The sequence below is a fragment of the Eubalaena glacialis genome, chromosome 4 (assembly GCF_028564815.1).
Source record: "Eubalaena glacialis isolate mEubGla1 chromosome 4, mEubGla1.1.hap2.+ XY, whole genome shotgun sequence".
In the NCBI taxonomy this organism is placed as follows: Eukaryota; Metazoa; Chordata; class Mammalia; order Artiodactyla; family Balaenidae; genus Eubalaena; species Eubalaena glacialis.
In genome coordinates, this window is record NC_083719.1 from 183112299 (window position 1) to 183130119 (window position 17821).

At 50.0% G+C, this 17821-nt stretch overlaps 1 protein-coding gene across 1 annotated transcript in view; it reads left to right on the forward strand.

Annotated features, from left to right (window-relative positions):
* Positions 1–10180, forward strand: part of PTPRS (protein tyrosine phosphatase receptor type S) — a 161555-nt gene extending 151375 nt beyond the window's left edge. Inside the window, exons 29-38 of the mRNA XM_061190682.1 lie at positions 211–386; positions 466–585; positions 3706–3860; positions 3959–4244; positions 4467–4645; positions 5386–5512; positions 5598–5723; positions 7691–7845; positions 8037–8172; positions 8899–10180. Of these exons, the coding sequence (XP_061046665.1) occupies positions 211–386; positions 466–585; positions 3706–3860; positions 3959–4244; positions 4467–4645; positions 5386–5512; positions 5598–5723; positions 7691–7845; positions 8037–8172; positions 8899–8967 (1529 nt within the window). The 3' untranslated portion in view covers positions 8968–10180. The remainder of the gene's footprint in view (positions 1–210; positions 387–465; positions 586–3705; positions 3861–3958; positions 4245–4466; positions 4646–5385; positions 5513–5597; positions 5724–7690; positions 7846–8036; positions 8173–8898) is intronic.
* The last annotated feature ends 7641 nt before the right edge of the window (positions 10181–17821 follow it).

A 17821-nucleotide genomic window follows, 5' to 3' on the forward strand; every position in this document is an offset into this window, starting at 1 on the left:
AGGACAGCCCCCAGCATAGAATGATCTGGCCCCAAATGGCTATAGTGTTGAGGTGGAGAAACCATGAAGTACATGCCGCACGATTTCCTTGTGGACAGATTGGGGCAGTCCAGGAGGGCTTCCAGGAAGTGGGAAGTGGTGGACCAGGTGGAACCAGCCTAGAAGGACAAAGTGCCCCCACTGATCTCTGGCTTCTCACCCCGGCCACAGGCATCGTGGGCAGCGATTATATCAACGCCAACTACGTGGATGGCTATCGGCGGCAGAATGCGTACATTGCCACCCAGGGACCGCTGCCCGAGACCTTCGGTGACTTCTGGCGTATGGTGTGGGAGCAGCGGTCCGCTACCATCGTTATGATGACACGGCTAGAGGAGAAATCACGGGTGAGGCCTGGACCCTGTGGCCCCCAAGCCCTCAGTCGGCCCTGGCCCACACTCACCTCTGTTCTCTTACCTGGTGCAGATCAAATGTGATCAGTACTGGCCCAACAGGGGCACGGAGACCTACGGCTTCATCCAGGTCACCCTGCTGGACACCATCGAGCTGGCCACGTTCTGCGTGCGGACGTTCTCCCTGCACAAGGTGGGGCCTAGGCCGGGACTGGGGGCTCTGGGGAGGGGGTGATGGGGGTGGAGGAGGAAGATGAGCTTCTGCCCTGGGAGCTCCCCATGGGACAGAGAAGAAACCATGTTGACCCAGGCTGACCACATTCTCAGGTGGCCCACTTCATGGATGGGGACACTGAGACTCAGAGTGGAACAGCTCTTGTCTCTAGCCACAGCAGGAGGACAAACCAGCAGAATCCTACCTAGCAGTGACCCTGCTGTCCCCTTGCCATCAGTCACCCTGTCCCCCACACCAGGTCTTCCTTGCTCTCTGGCCTCACCCAGCCTGGGTTTATGGCAGGGTCCTGGCAGGGTCTTGGCCATGCACTCAAGGGGCTTCCAGTCTTGGATGGAAGACACAGTGGGCAGTCGAGACTGGGGCAGAGGGAGTCTTTAGATATGTATTTAACTGATGGCTGCTGTGCATAACATGGTTCCGTGTGTCCTTGTACATCAGTGGTTTTCAGTTGGGGCATTTTGCCATTCAGGGGACATTTGGCAATGTCTGGGGGCACTTTTTAAAAATTTTTTTATTGAAGTGTAGCTCATTTACAGTGTTGTATTAATTTCTGCTGTACAGCAAAGTGATTCAGTTATATATAAATATACATTCTTTTTCATATTCTTTTTCGTTATGGTTTATCACAGGACATTGAATATAGTTCCCTGTGCTATACAGTAGGACCTTGTTGTTTATTCATTCTGTGTATAATAACTTACATCTGCTGACCCCAACCTCCCACTCCTTCCCTCCCCCAACCCCCTCCCCCTTGGCAACCACAAGTCTGTTCTGTATGTCCGTGAGTGTGTTTCTGTTTCGTAGATAGGTTCATTTGTGTCATTAGATTCTGCATATAAGTGATATTATATGGTATTTGTCTTTCTATTTCTGACTTCACTTAGTATGATAATCTCTAATTGCATCCATGTTGCTGCAAGTGGCCTTATTTTGTTCTTTTTTATGGCTGAGTCGTATTCCATTGTGTATATGTACTACATATTCTTTATCCATTCATCTGTCAGTGGACATTTAGGTTGTTTCCATGTCTTGGCTATTGTGAATAGTGGTGCTATGAACATAGAAGTGCATGTATCTTTTTGAATTGGGGTTTTGTCTGGATATATGCCGAGGAGTGGGATTGCAGGATCATATGGTAGCTCTGTTTTTAGTTTTCTGAGGAAGCTCCATATTGTTTTCCACAGTAGCTGCACCAATTTACATTCCCACCAACAGTGTTAGGAGGGTTCCCTTTTCTCCACACCCTCTCTAGCATTTGGTATTTGTGGAGTTTTTTAATGATGGTCATTCTGACCAGTGTGAGGTGGTACCTCATTGTAGTTTTGATTTGCATTTCTCTAATAATTAGTGATGTTGAGCATCTTTTCACGTGCCTATTGGCCATTTGTATGTCTTCTTTGGAGAAATGTCTATTTAGGTCTTCTGCCCATTTTTCCATTGGGTTGTTTGTTTTTCTTGTCATTGAGTTGTATGAGCTGTCTGTATATTTTGGAAATTAAGGCCTTGTCGGTCACATCGTTTGCAGATATTTTTTGTACGTTGTCTTTTGGTTTATGGTTTTCTTTGCTGTGCAAAAGCTTGTAAGTTTAATTAGGGTTCCATTTGTTTATTTTTGTTTTTATTTCTAGTGCCTTGGGAGACAGGGGACACTTTTTAGTGTCATGCTGGGGAGCGGAGGTGCTCCTGGCACCACAGTGTTCCCCTGGCCGCCAGCCAGGTCCTCTCAACGTTAAGCATACATCTGGCCCAGGTGCCAGAAAACAGTCAACGGACACGAGGGAGTACGGATTTTCAGTTGATTCACACCTTAAGCACACACTGTGTGTCATACCCTTACCTGGGCATCAGGACACCCAAAGTGTCCTGCTCTCGTGGGGCGTACAGTCTAGTGGACAAGACACAGACAATAAATATGTAAAATGACAAGAAATCTTACACATAAAACAGGGAAGAATAGAATGGGTAGTGGAGGACCTGGAGTTGGTGAGGAAGGGAGGAGATCTGGGGTAACAGCATTCCAGGCAGAGGGCACAGCCTGGGCAAAGGCCCTGGGGCCGGACTGTGCCTGGGGTGTTTTAGGAACAGCCAGGAGTCCTGTGTGGCTGGAGCGGAGTGAGCGAGGGGGAGAGAGGGAGGAGGGGAGGGCAGGGAGGGGACGGGGCAGGTCGTGCAGGACTCTGTGGGCTGCAGGGGAGACTTGGGCTTTTACCCCCAGGGAGGGCTGTGGGCAGAGGAAGCAGAGGAGGTGCGGGACCTGACTTGGGTGCTCACCAGTGCCCTCTGTCTGCTGCGGGGGGAATAGACTGTGGTGGGGATGCCCGGGGACCAGGGTGACTGCTCTGGTCTGGATGGATGATGATGGGGCTGGACCAGGGTGGTCACCATGGAGGGGGCGAGTGAGAAGTGGGTGGGCTTGGGGTAGACTTTTTTTTTTTTTTTTTTTTTAATTTATTTATTTATTTTTAGCTGTGTTGGGTCTTCGTTTCTGTGCAAGGGCTTTCTCTAGTTGTGGCAAGCAGGGGCCACTCTGCATCGCGGTGCGTGGGCCTCTCACTATCGCGGCCTCTCTTGTTGCGGAGCACAGGCTCCAGACGCGCAGGCTCAGTAGTTGTGGCTCACGGGCCCAGTTGCTCCGTGGCATGTGGGATCTTCCCAGACCAGGGCTCGAACCCGTGTCCCCTGCATTAGCAGGCAGATTCTCAACCACTGCGCCACCAGGGAAGCCCTTGGGGTAGACTTTGAAGGCAGAGCTGACGGTGCTGAGTGATGTCTTGGATGTGGGAAGGCAGGGGAGGGGAGTCAAGGGCGACTCCTAAATTCCGGCCGGAGTGCGTGGAAGGATGGCGCCGCCATCAGCTGAGATGGGAGCGGGTTTGGGGAGAAAGTGGGGGGCACAGTGCTGGCCGCATTGAGCATAAGATGCCAGTGAAACTCCAAGGCAGAGACACCCCCAAGCCCCGGGGCAGCTGCGCACCTGAGTCAGACACTCGGAGAAGTGGTGGTCTGGAGGCGTGAACGTGGCCCCCAGCACGTGGGTGGTGGGCTGCAGTGACCAGCGGTGTCCCTTTGGCCCCCCAGAACGGCTCCAGCGAGAAACGGGAGGTCCGGCAGTTCCAGTTCACGGCGTGGCCAGACCACGGGGTGCCCGAGTACCCGACGCCATTCCTGGCTTTCCTGCGGAGAGTCAAGACCTGCAACCCGCCAGACGCGGGCCCCATCGTGGTCCACTGCAGGTACCCCTGTCCCAGTGCCCCGCTCCCCGCGGCGCCCCGCCACACCTACCCCACCCCCTTGCCCGGGGGGCCCCTGATGACCCTGCCTGTCTCCGCAGCGCTGGCGTGGGCCGCACGGGCTGCTTCATTGTCATCGACGCCATGCTTGAGCGGATCAAGCCGGAGAAGACGGTGGACGTGTACGGCCACGTGACGCTCATGCGGTCCCAGCGCAACTACATGGTACAGACCGAGGACCAGTACAGCTTCATCCACGAGGCCCTGCTGGAGGCCGTGGGCTGCGGCAACACGGAGGTGCCTGCCCGCAGCCTCTACGCCTACATCCAGAAGCTGACCCAGGTGGAGCCCGGCGAGCACGTCACCGGCATGGAACTCGAGTTCAAGGTGGCCTGGGGGGTAGAGGTTGCTGTGGGCCGGCTGGGGGAGGGGGCTGAGCGGGAGACCAGAGTTAAGGGGACCAGAGGGTGGGGGGTTGGTGTTCCCCTGCCTGCCAGGCCCCTGTTAGCGCCCTGGCTGAAAACACACAGCCCACCCCATCCCTGGGGAAAGCAGGTTCCCAGCCGGAGGCTGTCCTGATGGTGACCTCCTGTCCCCTCGTCCCCACAGCGGCTGGCCAACTCCAAAGCCCACACATCCCGCTTCATCAGTGCCAATCTGCCTTGTAACAAGTTCAAGAACCGCCTGGTCAACATCATGCCCTACGAGAGCACACGGGTCTGTCTGCAGCCCATCCGGGGTGTGGAGGGCTCCGACTACATTAACGCCAGCTTCATTGATGGCTACAGGTACCTGCCCCTGGCCACTGCAGGGGCCCTGGCCTTTGCCGGGCAATGCTGAGGCTCCAGAAAGGTCCCAGCCCTGCCCTCGGGGGGCCTCCAGTCTTGCATGGGAGAGAGCTAGACAGACCTTGCCAGTCTCAGTCACAGCTGAGGTGGAGGGAATCTTTAGACATGTATTTAACTGATGGCTGCTGTCCATAACATGGTTCTATCTGTCCTTCTCTATCAGAGGTTCTCAATCTGGGCAATTCTGCCACCCAGGGGATATTTGACAGCATATAGGGACGTTTGGATGGTCATAACGGGAGTGAGGGAGGAGGATTACTACTGGCATCTAGTGGGCAGAGGCCAGGGCTGCTGTTCAGCACCCCACAGTGCACAGAACATGGCCCCGTCACAAAGAATCATCCAGTCCCGAACGTCAGTAGTGCCGAGGTTGAGAAACCCTGGCCAAGGGAGGCTGTTCCAGGGAGGGGGTACTGCCTATGCATAGCCCTAGGGAGAGCTTGGCCTGTGCAAACAACGGACATTAGTTTAATGGTACTTGAGTGCGGGCAGAGGAGCAAGGCAGGACAGGTCAGCAGACAGTCCTACAGCCTCCTGGAGAAGCGGGAATCTATTCTCAGGCTGATGGTTTCTCCATGTGGAAAATGGGATTATTTGGAGGGTTGAACCAGACAGGGAGGGAGATGATGCCTGGGCCGGGGTTTCCCCGTGGGCCTGGACTCACACACCCCGCCCCGCAGGCAGCAGAAGGCCTACATCGCCACACAGGGGCCGCTGGCGGAAACCACGGAGGACTTCTGGCGCATGCTCTGGGAGAACAACTCAACCATCGTGGTGATGCTGACCAAGCTGCGGGAGATGGGCCGGGTGAGCTGGGGGCCACGGGGGGCGGGGCAGGGGCCGGGCCAGGGGCGGAGGGCAGGGCTGACCACGGTGGCCACCTCCCCAACAGGAGAAATGTCACCAGTACTGGCCGGCCGAGCGCTCCGCCCGCTACCAGTACTTCGTGGTGGATCCGATGGCGGAATACAACATGCCTCAGTACATCCTGCGGGAGTTCAAGGTCACAGACGCCCGGGTGAGTTTGGGGACGGAGTGCTGGGAAGGACCAGAACCCGGGCCAGACCCTACAGTTTGCTCACCGTTCCGCTAGTGGTCTGGAGAGGGCTTCCCTAGTTGGGAGTAGAGGCAAAGGCCCAGGGGAAGGAAAAGACCCCAGGGTTGGGTGGAAGAGGAGTGAGTCGGCCAGTTGGACAATCACTCCCACCACCAAGTGGGTGGAAGAGAGGGCCTTGACCCCATGGCATCCCCGTTGGAGCGTGTGTCACACCACTCACTAGGGAACATGGCCCAAGGCAATCATGTTAAAGGGAGTGAGTGGGGCGTTTCCCTGGAAGCAACAACCCATGGAGGGTAGTAGCGTTAGAGGACTGAAAGCGGGCTGGGGGAGAGGTAATGGATTGATGGTGCCGGGTGGTGGTCGAAGGAGCTGTAGATGGAAAAGAGCGGAGAATCCAAGCGGGTGGCATGATGGGGCATGGGAATGTCATTCGGGATGTTGCCAGTGGATGGCAAAGCCTGATGGGTAAAGAGCATCATTAGCCATCGTGCGTGGGTAGTGCAAGATGGCGCCGTTGGATTGGTGGAATGGGGGGGATTGGAGAATCAGTGGAGGATGTTGCTGTTGGGTGGTCGTGGAGGAGGGTGGTAAACAAGGATGGTGTTGGATGGGAGGAAGGTGGGGCTGGAGATTGGAACGTGTGGATAACAGGATGGAGAATGCCAACAGAACATGGTACTGCGGGTTAGTGAAGGGTGATGTGTTATCAGCAATGGGTGGAGGAAGATGAGATTGGACAGGGCAGATGTTTGGCCAGTGGCGGATGGAGACGCTCAATAGGAAATGACTTTGGAGAGAGTAAAGAATGACGAACATTCAGCAATCAGTGGTAGTAGATAGTGCTGTTGATGGCCTAAGGTAGAGGAAGGTGGGATTGGAGGAAGGAAGTGTTAGGTGGTGGAGGATGGAGACCATCAGGGTAAGACGGCATCACTGGATGGCACCATTTTGATGTAGAGACCGTGACTGGGAAAAGATAGATGATGAGTAAAGGAGGGTGGTGAACGTCAGCGGAAGATGGTCCTTAGAGGGGGAAGAGTGCTGAATTACTAGGGACGGATTATGGAAGATGATGGTACCATTGGGTCGTGATGAATGGAAGGTGGCAGAGAGCCGTGATGTTGGATGGCCCTGCTGGGTCGTGGGAAGATGGGATTGGCGAGAAGGATGGTTGAGTGGTGGGGATGGAGTACGTCAGTGGGAGGCGGCATCATGGGATGCTCAAGGGCTATGAGTTACCCGCAGTGGATGGTGAAAGTTACGAGGTAACGCCGTTGGGTAGCACGGGTAGAAGGTGAGCTTCCAGTGGTGGCTGGTGGAAGATGGCGCCCTTGGGTGGTGAAGGCTATTAGATGATGGCGCTGGTGGGTGGTCGAAGACAGTGGGCAGTCAGTCAGTGGTGGGGGATGGAGGATGGCACCACTGGAAGGTGACGTTATGGGGCAGTGCTCTTGTACTCTGAGATGGTACAGAGTGGAGGATGCCAGGGAGCTGGAGAATGGGACCAAGAAGGGAGATGTTGGGTGCACTCTGGGACGGCACAGGATGGAAGATGGCAGACAGCAGGGGTGGATGGGATTGGAGCTGTGCAGAGAGGAGCAGTTGGGGGGTGGGGGGGGTGAACGATGGCCATATAAGGTGGTGTCACTGGATGGTGAAGTTAGAGGATGGTGAAGAGGATGAGCGTGGCATCCTTTGGTGCTGAAGACGAGACTGGAGCATCTCAGTGAAAGATGGTGCCATTAGACAGTGCAGGACAAGGAGTCGTCAGGGTGGATGGCGGAAAACGGGGCGGAGGATGGGGAAGGACAGAGGGTGGTGTTGGCTGGTGGTGGAGGATGGGACTTTGGCGAGGGTGGGAAAACAACCATGACCGCCACTGACCTTGACAACAAGACTGGGCTCTCTCTCTCTCTCTGTTCCAGGATGGACAGTCCCGGACTGTCCGGCAGTTCCAGTTCACGGACTGGCCAGAACAGGGCGTGCCCAAGTCGGGGGAGGGCTTCATCGACTTCATCGGCCAAGTGCACAAGACCAAGGAACAGTTCGGCCAGGACGGCCCCATCTCTGTCCACTGCAGGTGGGCTGCTCCCCGAGCCCCGGCCCGTGGCCCAGCTAGGGAAACCGAGGCCTCATGAGGACGGCCTCAGGCACTCCCGTTTGGGCTCTTTCCATCCCTGGGAGGCCTCAGAGCAGGAGGGACGGGAATCAGGCAGTTAGGTCAGGCTCCCCCAAGCACCCGCCCCTGAACTCCCGCACTCTCCCGAACAGCGCCGGCGTGGGCAGGACGGGTGTCTTCATCACGCTCAGCATCGTGCTGGAGCGGATGCGGTACGAAGGCGTGGTGGACATCTTCCAGACCGTGAAGATGCTGCGGACCCAGAGGCCAGCCATGGTGCAGATGGAGGTGAGGGCGGGACGGGAGGCAGCGGCCGGGCCCCATGCGGGTGCTGGCCCGGGCCTCTGTTTCCTCCCCTGTGAGATGAGCACAGCCACCCTCCACTCTCTGGGTGCTTGTGGGTGGAAGGTCCTCAGCCCCTCCTGCTTTGGGCTGACCCAAGAGTAAGCTGAAGGCCAGAGCTGAGAAGCGTCCCTTGGAGTGGGCAGGGATGCGTCCATCCCGGCCCCAGAGTCACAGCGAGGTCAGGCTCAGCCAGGACCCCGGCACGGGTCACGAATCCTGAAGTGAGGCTCAGAGCGGGGAGGGACTTCCTGCCATCGAGTTCACATGGGACATTTTAACAATGTCCTCCAGGGACTTCCGTGGCGGTCCAGTGGTTAAGACTGCGCTCCCAATGCAGGGAATATGGGTTGGATCCCTGGTCGGGGAACTAAGATCCCACATGCCGTGTGGCGCTGCCAAAAAAGAAAGAAAATTAAAAGCAAAAGAAAAACCAGTGTCCTCCAAACTCTCCCGTCTCTGGGGAGACAGAGCTGGAGTGGCAGCCTGCCAGCCCCCCAGGGGGTGTCGCAGGGGATGGCCAAGCGGCCGTGTCCTAAGAGATGCGGAGGCGGATGAGGAGGGTAGAGCCCAGCAAAGGCACAGGCTGCTCTGGGGGTCCCGGGGAGCCCTGGGAGGCTTCAGAGCAGGAGAGGCGCTGACAGAGGCCCACCCCTCCCCTCCCCCACGCAGGACGAGTACCAGTTCTGCTACCAGGCGGCTCTGGAGTACCTCGGGAGCTTTGACCACTATGCAACCTAGAGCCTTGTCGGCCCGGCCCGACTCCACCGGCCCCGACGCCTCCCGTGCCGGGCGGGCCCCGAGGCCTGGACCCCGGCGGCCGGGGCAGGAGGCGGCGGCCGCGTTTCCGCAGGGTCTCCGGGAGCGACGCGGCCCCTCGAGCCCCAAACCCCCGCGTGGCCCCAGCCACCCCCCTGGACCGGCCGCCGCCTTCGCTACTCGGCACATTCCTCATTTCCTTCCAGAACGAGATTCCAAAACGAGAGATTCCGGGGTGGGGGGAGGGGGGAGGCGGTGAGCAAACGGGGGGTTCTTCGCCAGAACTGGAGGAGGGCGGGGGCTGTGAACTTGGCCCTCGTCCTCCCCTGGGGAGCCTTCCTGCCCCACAGCCTGGAGGGCGCCGGGGATGGGGACCCGATGCAGCTCTCTTTCGAACGCAGTGTAACTATCCAGTGACATTTCCTATTTTTTTTTAAATAGTGTATTTTCTTTTCCTTTTTTTTTTTTTTTTAAAGAAGAAACAAACGGAAAAAAAAGACTTGACAGTCAACGAATTTAAAAAGAAAAACTTGGCTTATTCCTATTCTGTTCACAGACAGTCTATTTTTTCACTGTAGCAGCCGTTCTTGTGTGCCAGCTGTGTTGGCAGGCGTGCACGGGCTTAGGCTGCCCCTGTGGCTTGCTTTTTTTTTTTTTCCTACCATCTGAAGGTGTGCCTCACTCAAGAATAGGACCTTTTGCTCCTGATTTTTTTTTTTTGCTTCTTTTATAATGAAATTCTCAGACATATCCAGGAGGGTGAGGGTGGGGGTGGGGAGCAGGGGATCGGGCCCACCAGCATCAGGTCCCCAGCCCACGGGCTGGGCGCTGCCACAGAGGAGATGGCAGCGACCCCCTCCCCGCAGCCTGAGCCCCCATCCCCCTGTCTGTCTCCCACCCCGAGGAGAAGGACTGAACAAAACGGGAGGTTCTCACTTCTTCGGGGAGAGAGAGGCCATGTGCTGCCCCAGATCAGGGACCCTTTCCGCCCCCTGGGACCATGGGGCAAGTTTTGGGGCAGAAGGATGGGATTTCCGCCCCACCCCCACCCCTGAGCAAGTAAGTTTTTCTCTTTGTACAAGAGCAGATCTGCCGTTGCTTTCAACACTGTTTATTCAAACGGAAGCAGCTGGGTGGTTTTCCCACCTCTGTGTATGTAGATAAATCGACTTTGTATTAAAGGAAGATCGTCTGACCCCGGCCAGTGGTGGAGTCTTTGTCAAGCCCCCACCTCGTCTACCCCATCTCCCTGGGGCAGCCGGGGGCCTGGAGAGCTTGAACGTAAACCCCAAGCCCTGGCCCTGCAGGGGCTGCCTCATTGATTGATTGATAATAGTTACTCTTGTTGATAACTGTGACCACAACTGAGCATCTACCACGGGCCAACCCTCTGAGGTGGGAGTCAACCCAATTTATAGATGAGGAAACAGAGAGGGCAGGCACCAATGCAAAGTCACACAGTGGTTTGAAGTGGACCTGGGATTCATACCCCAGCCAGTCTCATCCACAGCCCACAGAAGGGTCAGTGATAAAGCTGAGTTCATGGAGGGAAGAACTGGGTTGGGAGCACTATTATTCCCCACGCTTTAGGCCACCCAGTGAGTGGACCCTACACTGAGCCAGAGTCAGACCCTGGAGGATGGAGGGTGAGCCATTCTGGGTCTACACCCATGCTTGGGTCCCTTCCCCATCTGGCTTAAGACCCTGAGATGGATGAAAGATTCCCCCTGTTCTCACAGAGATGCTCCAAGGATGAGAAGAGGGTCCTAGGGAAGGAGCCCAGCCTAGGAAAGAGTGGGGTCATCCCTTTTAGAAGCAATCAGATCCGGTAGTCAGTAAGTAAATAAATCAAAAAAGTGATCACCACCATTAATAAGCTCAGTCAAATAGATTTACCAAACCCTATATCCCCACCCCTAAAATTCTCAAACACATATTGAACGTTTATAAAAATCAGCATTAATAAAAACCAGCAGTGGAGATCTTCATAAATTGCAAGAAACAAATATTAGATAAGATAACCTGATCTTGGCCCCAGGATTAGATTCTGTAATACTTAGACTCCCCTGAAAAGGCCTACAATGAGAAATTTTAAAAGCATGTTTCTAAACGAGGCATGAGTTAAAGAAGGAATCAACATAGAAATTACGAATTTTTGAAACTGAACAATTCAGATAGTAATTATGTAATGAAACCTGTGGGATGCAGCCAAAGGGATACCCAGAGGAAAACAGCCTTGAACATGTTGATAAGAAAACAAATTCTGAGAACAAGTCAACTTTTAAAATATATGAACCAAACTTTCAGCTCAAGTAACTGTAATTGGGCATGAGTGAGGTTCTTTGGCATTAACAAAATAAAAACCTTTCTTTAAAAACAGCATAATAGGGCTTCCCTGGTGGCGCAGTGGTTGAGAATCTGCCTGCCAATGCAGGGGACACGAGTTCGAGCTCTGGTCTGGGAAGATCCCACACGCCATGGAGCGACTAGGCCTGTGAGCCACAACTACTGAGCCTGCGCGTCTGGAGCCTGTGCTCCTAACAAGAGAGCCCGCGATAGTGAGAGGCCCATGCACGGCGATGAGGAGTGGCCCCCGCTTGCCACAACTAGAGAAAGCCCTTGCACAGAAACGAAGACCCAACACAACCAAAAATAAATAAATTAAAAAAAAAAAAAAAAGCATAATAGGGGGCTTCCCTGGTGGCACAGTGGTTGAGAATCTGCCTGCCAATGCAGGGGACATGGGTTCGAGCCCTGGTCTGGGATGATCCCACATGCCATGGAGCAACTAGGCCCGTGAGCCACAATTACTGAGCTTGCGCGTCTGGAGCCTGTGCTCTGCAACAAGAGAGGCCGCGATAATGAGAGGCCCGCGCACCGCGATGAAGAGTGGCCCCACTTGCCGCAACTAGAGAAAGCCCTCGCACAGAAACGAAGACCCAACACAGCCATAAATAAATAAACAAACAAACAAACAACATAATAAGTCTCAGGCAAGTACAGTCAAGAAAAGAGAGCATCCAAATCCAGGAAAATGGGGGAAAACATTAACTACAGATTGAGGCTTTTTTAAAATTGTGAGATGAGTATCAGGGGAGACAAGCAGGAAAGACAGTAGAGAGGGAGGGATATAGTGGGAGCGATAGCAGAGCTGACGTGGGAAAAAAGTCCCTCACTCTCCCCCTGTGGGATGGTGGGAAGAACAGGCAGTAAAGACAGAAAGGTGAAGAAATAGCATGTAAAGGACTGCATTTAGTAGCCTCTGAGTTCTGAATTCAAGAAGTAGTGGAGGGGTCCTCTTCTTAGTAATAGACTGAGGGACCAAAGGGATAGAAAAGTCAGAGTCTAACCCAAGCCTGGTCCTACCTAAATTATCCAAGACTTTATCAACAGGCTTCTCTGCCCATAGGACTTCTACTCAGTCCTCAAAGCCCAGTACTAAAAGCTCCTCTAAGAAGGCATCTCTTATTTCCCTTCTCTGTTTCACTCAAGCCCACTGAGGCTAAGGTGTCTGAATAGGATCTACCTTGCCCTCCTTGAGTGTGTGACCCTTAGCTCTGAGGTTCCTCCCTTGAGATGCTCATGGCTATAGTTGGGGGTAGGTGGTGGCAGACAGGGATTTATCTGACGAATTCCTGGAAGAGGAAGGCCCTGAGGAATTGCCTCAACCCACTAACAAGAACACCAAGACTCTTAAGCATCTCCAGTCGCCTTGACCCTCCGTAGGATTCTATAACATCCATCCCCCATTTATTGAGCACTTACTGTATGCTTGGCTTGTACAATCTCAATCCTTCTGACAATGCACCAATGGACAGGTGGGAAAACTGAGGCTCCAATGGGCCAGGTTTCTTACCCAAGATCACACAGATGGTAAGTAGTGGAACCTGGACGTGGGCCCAGATCTGGCCAGTTCCCATGGTGAGAGTGAGAAAGTTCAAGACATCTAGGAGCTCCTCCGGACCACAGCATCAGCACCAAGCTGAGAGGGACAGGGTCCTAGAACAGAGCCCCACCTCCCATCACCAAGGACCTATGAGGGGCAAAGCACTCTAGTGCTCTGGAAAGTGCAAATACCCTAAATACACACTTTGTCCCTAACTAATAACATCACTTTGAAATGTTTAAAACTAAAATACCCATGAGGAGAAATGAACAGAACTACAGTGATGCTGGATGCTGAAGCTAACTCGGAAATGGAAAGACCAAACTGACAAAATAATAAGGATCTTGAGGAGATGAATAATGCAATAGCAAACTTGAGCAAATAGATATGTACAGGACTATGTGCCCAACAAATAAAGAATGTATGTTCTGTCCAAACACTAAGAGCCCATTGCCAAAAAAAGGACCATGAATTAGACCATAAAAAAAAAAAACGTTCAGGCTTCACTCACTAGCCACAATGCAATAAAATTATAAATCAGTGATGACATGTAGCTCCTCAAATTTACATAGGTGGAAGTGTTAAAACAAATGAGTTAAAGATAAGCCATATAAGGCTTCCCTGGTGGCACAGTGGTTAAGAGTCTGCCTGCCAATGCAGGGGACACTGGTTTGAGCCCTGGTCTGGGAAGATCCCACATGCCATGGAGCAACTAAGCCCGTGCGCCACAACTACTGAGCCTGTGCTCTAGAGCCCGTGAGCCACAACTACTGAAGCCCACATGCCTAGAGCCCGTGCTCTGCAACAAGAGAAGCCACCGTCAATTAAGACCCAATGCAGCCAAAAAATAAATAAATTAAAAAAAAAAAAAGATAAGCCATACATAAATTACAAAGCATTTAGAACTGAATGATAAGACAACTGCAAATTAAAACCTTTGGGATGTAACCAAAAATGTACTCAGAGGTAAATTCAAAGTTGTAAGTGCATTTATGGAGGGAGGGAGATCACTGCATATAAATGAAATATGTAGCCAAAGAAAGTACTCAGGGAAAATACGTAGCCTTATATGAATTTATGAGGAAAATAACTGAAAATAAACTAGTTAAGCTTTCAACTCAAGCATCCACAAAAGGACAAATAAACCCAAGGAAAGTCAAGGGAAAACATTATTAAGAAAATCTGAAATTAATGAAACGGGAAACTACAGTAACAATAACAAAATAATATAAAAAGCTGGATCTTTGGAAACACCCATAAAAGAGGAAAAACCCTTTGGCAAGAAGACAGCACAAATAAATGTTAAGGATGACAGAGGAACCAACAATTCTTACAAGGGAGATATTTTAAAGGATGAGCATATACTGCATATATACAACTTTATACCACTAACTATAAAATGATAAAATAGGAAAAAATCTAAGAAAACCAAGTCATTAAAAAGTGAATAACCTTCAAAAACATGGAAATGATGGTCAAAGATCTAGCTGCGGTACCAGGCACCTTCCCAGATGGTTTTTCAGGTGAGTTTTGCCACATCTTCAAGAAAAAGATGATTTGAATCTTTTATAAGCTATGTCAGCTTACAGAGGGAAAAAAAGAGATAGTACTCAAACTGTACAGGACAAGCCAAGAAAAAAAAATCTATCCCACTTATGTGCCTAGATTCAAAAAGGCTAAGAAAATACTAGCAATGCAAATCTAGCATCTCTTCAAAAGAATAGGATGTTATGACTCAATAGGGAAGGATTTATGGAATGCAAGGATGGTTTAACATTAGAAAGCCCACTCAAATTAAAGTTAGAATAAATTGCTACCTTGGAGAGCAAATTGACAGTATCTAGTAAGCTGAAAATGTACATAATCTTTTGACTCAATAATTCCAGTCCTACACATCATACAGAGACTTGTCTTGGGCAGACGTGGCCAAGGAGACATGTAGAGGTTTGTCCATAGTGGAATTATTTGTTTTTTTTAAAAAAAAGGACACTGTATAATACATTTTTATTATAAACAAAAAAGAAATTTAAAATCTGGAAATAATATTTTTATTTTATAAAGGATTGGAATCAACTTGAATATCCACCAGCAGGAAGGGGGTGTGGAGAAAAGGGGAATGCTCCTGCACTGCTGGTGGGAATGTAAACTGGTGCAGCCACTATGGAAAAACAGTATGGAGGTTCTTCAAAAAACTAAAAATAGGGCTTCCCTGGTGGCGCAGTGGATAAGAATCTGCCTGCCAATGCAGGGGACACGGGTTCAAGCCCTGGTCCGGGAAGATCCCACGTGCCGTGGATCAACTAAGCCCGTGCGCCACAACTACTGAACCTGCGCTCTAGAGCCCACAAGCCTCAACTACTGAAGCCCGCGAGCCACAACTACTGAAGCCTGCGCGCCTAGAGCCCGTGCTCCACAACAAGAGAAGCCACCGCAATGAGAAGCCCGTGCACCTCAACGAAGAGTAGCCCCACTCGCCACAACTAGAGAAAGCCCGCATGCAGCAACGAAGACCCAACACAGCCAAAAATAAATAAAATTTTAAAATTTTAAAAATTAAATAAAAATAAAATCCCCATTTAAAAAAAAAACAAAAACTAAAAATAGAGTTGCCATATGATCCAGCAATCCCACTCCTGGGTATATACCCAGACAAAACTATAATTTGAAAAGATCATTCACCCCTATGTTCATAGCTGTACTACTTACCGTAGCCAAGACATGGAAACAACCTAAATGTCCATCAACAGATGAATGGATAAAAAAGATGTGATATACACACACATAGACACACACACACACACACACACTAGAATATTAGCCATAAAAAAGAATGAAATAATGCCATTTGCAGTAACATGGATGGACCTAGAGATTATCATTCTAGGTGAAGTAAATCAGAAAGAGAAAGACAGATACTGTATGATACCACTTATATGTGGAATCTAAAATATAACACAGGGACTTCCCTGATGGTGCAGTAGTAAAGAATCTGCCTGCCAATGCAGGGGACACAGGTTTGAGCCCTGGTCCAGGAAGATCCCACATGCCACAGAGCAACTAAGCCTGTGCACCACAACTACTGAGCCCACATGCCACAACTACTGAAGCCTGAGTGCCTAGAGCCTGTGCTCTGCAACAAGAGAAGCCACCACAATGAGAAGCTCACACACCACAACAAAGAGTAGCCCCTGCTCGCCACAACTAGAGAAAGCCCGCGTGCAGCAACGAAGACCCGACACAGCCAAAAATAAATAAATAAAATAAATAAATTTAAAAAATAAAATATAACAGAAATGAACATGTCTATGAAACAGAAACAAACTCACAGATGTAGAGAACAGGCCTGTGGTTGCCAAGGGGGAGGGGGGCGGGGAGGGAAGCATTAGGAGTTTGGGATTAGCAGATGCAAGCTATTATATATAGGATGGATAAACAGCAAGGTCCTACTGTATAGCACAGGGAACTATATTCAATATCCTGTGATAAACCATAATGGAAAAGAATATGAAAAAGAATATATATATATAATATATATATATAACTAAATCACTTTGCTATACAGCAGAAACTAACACAACATTGCAAATCAACTATACTCCAATAAAATTTTTTAAAAATATCCACTAGCAGGAGAATGTATAAAGAACTCTGTTTGGTCATACAATGAAATACTATACAGCAATGAACACGAAGCAATTGGAACTCTGCACCACAATATAAACAAATCTCAAATACACTAAGCAAAACCAAGCAGGCCACAGGAAGAAAAGTTAGTGTAACTCCATTATAGAACATCTTAAAACACATAAAGCAAGTATATATTAGAGATAAATGCATAAGCGGCAAATATATAAAAACTCATCTGTATGGCAATACTACTCAAAGAAATCTACAGAGTCAATGCAATACCTATCAAAATCCCAATGATGATTTTTTTGCAGAAATGGCAAAGCTAATCCTCAGATTTATATGGAAGTGCAGAGAAATCTGAAGAGTCAAAACAATCTTGAAAAGGGACAATAAAGTTGGAAGACTCACACTTCCCGATTTCAAAATTTACTACAAAGCTACAGTAATCAAAACACTGTGATAAAGCATAAGGATAGATATACAGATCAATGGAATAGAAATGACAATCCAGAAATCAACCCATACATCTGTGACCAATTGATTTTTGACAAGGGTGCCAAGACCATTCCATGAAAAAGGAAAAGTCTCTTCAGCTAATGGTGCTGGGACAACACCACATATCCACATGCAAAAGAAGGAAATTTTACCCCTACCTCACACAATATATGAAAATTAACTCAAAATGGATCAAAGACCTAAATGTAAAAGAGTTAAAACTATAATACTCTTAGAAAAACTCATCTGTAAACAAATTCAGGGTAATTGTTCCCTCTGGGCAGGAGTAAGTGGAATGCATTCAGCAAAGGGTACACATGTAAATCCAACTCAATGTATATGTTTTAATTTTTAACTTGGTGTTAAGGATATGGTGTGCATTATATCATTATATCACTTTTGTATATCTGAAATAAAATAATAAATCAATCCATAGAAAAAAGAAATATCACCCCAAAGCATTTGATTTAAAAAAAATAAACAACCGTTCCTTAATTTGATAAAGTAATTGACAATGCTGAGACTTTAGAACAAAAGTGGGCAAATAGTTCAGGTTTTGCAGGCCAGAAGGTCTCTGTTGCAACTACTCAGCTGGGCTGCTACAGCACACATGCAGCCATAGACAAAACAAATGGGTGTGGCTGTGTTTCAATAAAACTTTATTTATAAAAACAGGTAGTGAACTGGATTTGGCCCACAGGCCATAGTGAGCCAGTCTCTGATCTAGAAACATATCCAGTGAACTTGGAAATGATTCAAGGAATTCCATTATCATAACAATCATTTCATATAATACTAGGGACCCCAGCCAGTGCAACAAGACAA